Source organism: Limulus polyphemus, unplaced genomic scaffold, assembly GCF_000517525.1.
Source record: "Limulus polyphemus unplaced genomic scaffold, Limulus_polyphemus-2.1.2 Scaffold153, whole genome shotgun sequence".
NCBI lineage: Eukaryota > Metazoa > Arthropoda > Merostomata > Xiphosura > Limulidae > Limulus > Limulus polyphemus.
Genome location: NW_013665763.1, coordinates 838822 through 843329, shown reverse-complemented (window position 1 = coordinate 843329; position 4508 = coordinate 838822). Strand labels below are relative to the sequence as shown.

Below are 4508 nucleotides of genomic sequence, written 5' to 3'. Positions count from 1 at the left end.
GCCAACATTTTAAACATAACAAATGTGACCCGATTTGAATGAAAATGATTCACTTATGTAAAAGTAAATATGACGTTTTGCGAAAAATATGTACGTGATGGAGAAAAATGGATACCATTTTCGGATTCAGCGTAAAGGAATTACTGTAGAACATGTAAAAATTTCAAGACAATAAAACCATCGCAGGCCTGTGTAATAACTAAGCAATATTAGGTACTGAACCGCTATGTTTATAAGTTTGAGAAACGGGAACGCAAACATCTTGCAATAATTTTTACGCCCTAAAGATCATTTCCTTTTTGGACAATTATACTTGTTTATTTTTTTGAAACTACATATATACGATCATCACCCATGAACCTAGAGACACTATAATTTATCGTTTTTTGTTTAGAACAAAATACATAAACATTAGAAATCATAAGTAGAAAACATTCTATTTAAGTAACTCACAACCGTTTGAATTTTACTAGTCAAATGCCACGTGTCTCTCTTTTGCAGAGAAAGGATTACAGAGTTTTAAAATTTTTCAAACCTGGACACGAGCTTCAGTAAGCTTAGTTCTTTGGGCCAGTTCTTCCCTTGTATACACATCCGGGTACTGAGTTCTTTCGAATGTACGTTCCAGATATTCCAGCTGTTCTTCAGTAAAAGCAGTTCGGGAACGTCTTTCTTTTCTCTTTAACGGAATGCCCGGTTCATACTCACAGTCGGACTCTTCATTATTCGTAGGACCTAAAGAGACAAAAAAGGTTTGAATATCCCAAACATATTACAAATTAAAATTTATGCTAAATAAGTTTTACTTAAGTGAATAAAGAAAATAAGAAAATTCAAATTTTACATGCGTAGACTTAAAATTTGTGGTTTAAAAATTATACACTGTATACAAGTTAAAAACAACAACAACAAACAGCATGACACAGCAACTCAAAACTTTTAATAGTTACATCTCAATGGCCTAAATTGACGTTGTGGATATTTAAAACAAGGATCTGTCGCCTCTTCTATCGTAAAACCCCCCAGTGGCACAGCGGTATGTCTGCGGACTTACAACGCTAGAAACCGGGTCTCGATACCCGTGGTGGGCAGAGCACAGATAGCCCATTGTGTAGCTTTGTGCATAACTTCAAACAAACAAACAAATCTATCGTAAAATACTGGTCTTATTTCAACTAAATAGCCGTTTTTTTTATGGTGATTTGGTCGGAAGGTCTAAGATTTAGGCTCGTGTTATGCCGCTAAACACGCTCCACAATTTCAGCTGTGAACGTCTTATAAAGTAACATTTAATCCCACAGTTCGTTAAGAGTAGCCGCGCAGGCGGCAGATGTTGCTGACTGATCGTCCTCCCTCTGAATTGCGAACGGCCGTGCTTGATTGAACCTTGGGGTTTGTGACCATGTTTCTCATAAAGTGTTGTGTAGGTCGTGAATATCAAATACCGGGATTTAATCTTAACGTATAGTTTTTAAAAAAGCTTAACTTACAAAAAAACAATTAAAGCCTCCTGACGACACATATACATTATGTATATGATATTTAGCTATTTTGTCATAAACATTAGTTGAGATGAAAATGACTCACTAAAATGTAATAATTCAGTATAAGGAGTTGATATAATCAGAGAAAAACAACTATAATTTCAGGACGTTAACGTTCTCCATGTACAAGTTGCTGTGCCATACAAGTCTATCATAAATTAACTTAATTAGTCAACACAACATAATTTATTTAATAATAATAGTAATGGGGGGGGGGGCGAGCGTGAAATTAAAAAAATCGTCACGTTCCAAAAGTCGCACGCTCAGTTGGTAACCATTTAGTTATCTCTAAAGCAAATAATTTTATGACCAACGGGAAAAAAATGGCGAAAAGTTCTGGTAATCATTCTTCGCTAATCGCTTAGCATCTACAAAGTGTTAAATTTTATAGATTTCTCTTAGTATGATGTCGTGACGAACGAGCTTTCCTCCACAGTTTTCAGAACAAGTGGGAAATGGAACCATAGAAGCTCCATGTTCCGTTTCAAATCTTAGCTTCGTGACCATTTGGGGGGAAATTCACAGCATTTACAAATAACGATTTGGAAAATTAGCTTTTAAACATTTTAATTTATATGTATAAAGTGGTGTTCATTCATACACCCTGTAAACCGAATTCCAAAGAATGTAAAGAAAGAATACATTATTTTATAGATATGAAAATTATGACTGCTGCAAAAGAACAGGAAAAATATTATACTGACAAAATATATGTCTGAAAAAGAATTACACAGTTTTTGTTGTTGTTGTTAAACTGATAACGAGGTCTCTACAAAGGATTGGAGAATGTCTTCTATTAAATTGTTTACAAGATTTTTACAACAATTTTACATACACAGATTACAAAATAGTTGCCCCCCAGTGGCACAGCGGTATGTCTGCGGACTTACAACGCTAGAAACCGAGTTTCGATAACCGTGGTGGGCAGAGCACACATAGCCCATTGTGTAGCTTTGTGCATAATTACAAAATACTTTGCAATGAAAGAATAAAGCATCTACAAAGTGTTAAATTTTATAGATTTCTCTTAGTATGATGTCGTGACGAACGAGCTTTCCTCCACAGGAATGAAAGAATAAAGTGTATTCTTTTACACTGGTTGTACAAGGTTCTGCAGAAGAATGGTAAACGTTTCTATTACACCGAATCCAAGATCTAAAATGGTCAATAAATTTATTTTATGATATCAATTTACAAAACAGTTCAAAGAAATGGAAAATATCTTATATTGGTTGCAAAATTGACTGTAAAACAAGATAACTCGATATTCCTGTTGTTTACTGATTACAGGACTGACTGATTGATTGGCCCGGGCGTGGTCTAGTGGTTTCCTTCCGTAGGTCAGAGATAAGTTTACGAATTTAAAACGCCAAAATCCGGGGTTCCATTCCTCGGTGTGGACGGAGTGAAGATAGCCAGTGTGTAGAGTTGCACTAAGAAAACAACAGCCCAGTTGTTAGCGTGTCGAACTGTGGATTCGGTGGTCCAATATTTTCGTTCCGTTAATGCAAAAATGTGCTCCGCACTTTGTGTTCGTGGGTGCGTTATAAGAGTCACAGCCCAACTCCACTAATCAATTAGAGCAGCATAAAAGTTGGTGGTGGTATTGTTTATTAATGCTTTCCGTTTATTCTATCAACTAAAAGCTATAGACGTGTAGCACAGATATTCTTTGTGCAGCTTATGCAAAATTTCTGTAACAAACAATGACACGAATTGTAACCTAATCTGTGTAGGAACGGAAAATATGTTCTTTCTAATACTGCTTACAAAACCTTTCACAGAAAGGAAACACATTTCATTCCAGTGATTATGAAACTGTACGCAAAGAAATAGTAAAGTTTCTCTATTACACATTTTCTTGGTATTTATGAAAGAAGAATAAATGTCTTTTATTATACGACGTATAAGGCTGTATGCAGAGGTAAGGAAAACATATTTTATTATACTTATTAGAAGGCTGTTTGCAAAACATCGAGAAAGGAAAAAAAAATTCAAGTGTACTGTTTACAAGAGTGTTTTATTAGTTTTCTGTTAGCGCAACACTGTACAATAGGCCATCTGCGCTATGCCCATCGCAGGGATTGAGCGCAACATTTTACCGTTATAAGCCATCACGTTACGATGAGCCACCAGGGAGAGGACTGAAACATGTCAGCAAATGACTTGAAAATGCCTTCTCTTACGTTGATTACAAAACTGACCGTTGGAGAATGGAAAATATCTTTCATTACAAGATTCTGTTTAAAGGACTGGGAAATACTTTATGTTGTACTCATTATAATAATGATCAATAAGAAACGATAAATATCTATCATTATATTGGTTTAAAAACTAATTAAACGAAATGATAAGTGGAAATGTATTCTTTTATACAGCTTACAAGAGTATTCATAAGGAAAATGGAAATATTCACTGTTAGTTTATACGATTGTCACAAAGGAATTAGAAATGTATTCCATTACACTGATTAAAAAACTGTTTGGATAAAATGAATTGTCTTCCGCTACTGTGATTACAAAATTGTCTGTGGAGAAACGGGATTGTCTTTTGATAGAGGTATTACAAAACCGTGTAAGCAGATGATGTATGCCTTCTGTTACATTGATTTCAAAACTGTCTATGAAGGAATGGGAATTGCCTTTTATTATATTTATTGCAAGATTGTTTTTGAAAAGCAAATCTCTTCTATTATGCTGATTACAAAACTGGCTGCAAAATAACCGAAGACGTATTCTATTCTATTGATAGCAATTCTGCTTATAAAAATTGAGAAATGTCTTCTATTATACAGAATACAAAACTGTCTGAACATTTGGGAAATGTCTTCTATTATACAGAATACAAAACTGTCTGAACATTTGGGAAATGTCTTCTATTATACAGAATACAAAACTGTCTGAACATTTGAGAAAGGTCTTCTATTATACAGAATACAAAACTGTCTGAACATTTGGGAAATGT

At 34.6% G+C, this 4508-nt stretch overlaps 1 protein-coding gene across 1 annotated transcript in view; it reads right to left on the bottom strand.

The window, feature by feature from the left end:
• Positions 1-529: 529 nt before the first annotated feature.
• LOC106476245 (paired box protein Pax-7-like) overlaps positions 530-4508 on the bottom strand; it is a 41976-nt gene continuing 37997 nt past the window's right edge. The window contains exon 5 of the mRNA XM_013936913.1: positions 530-735. Within this exon, the coding sequence (XP_013792367.1) occupies positions 530-735 (206 nt within the window). The remainder of the gene's footprint in view (positions 736-4508) is intronic.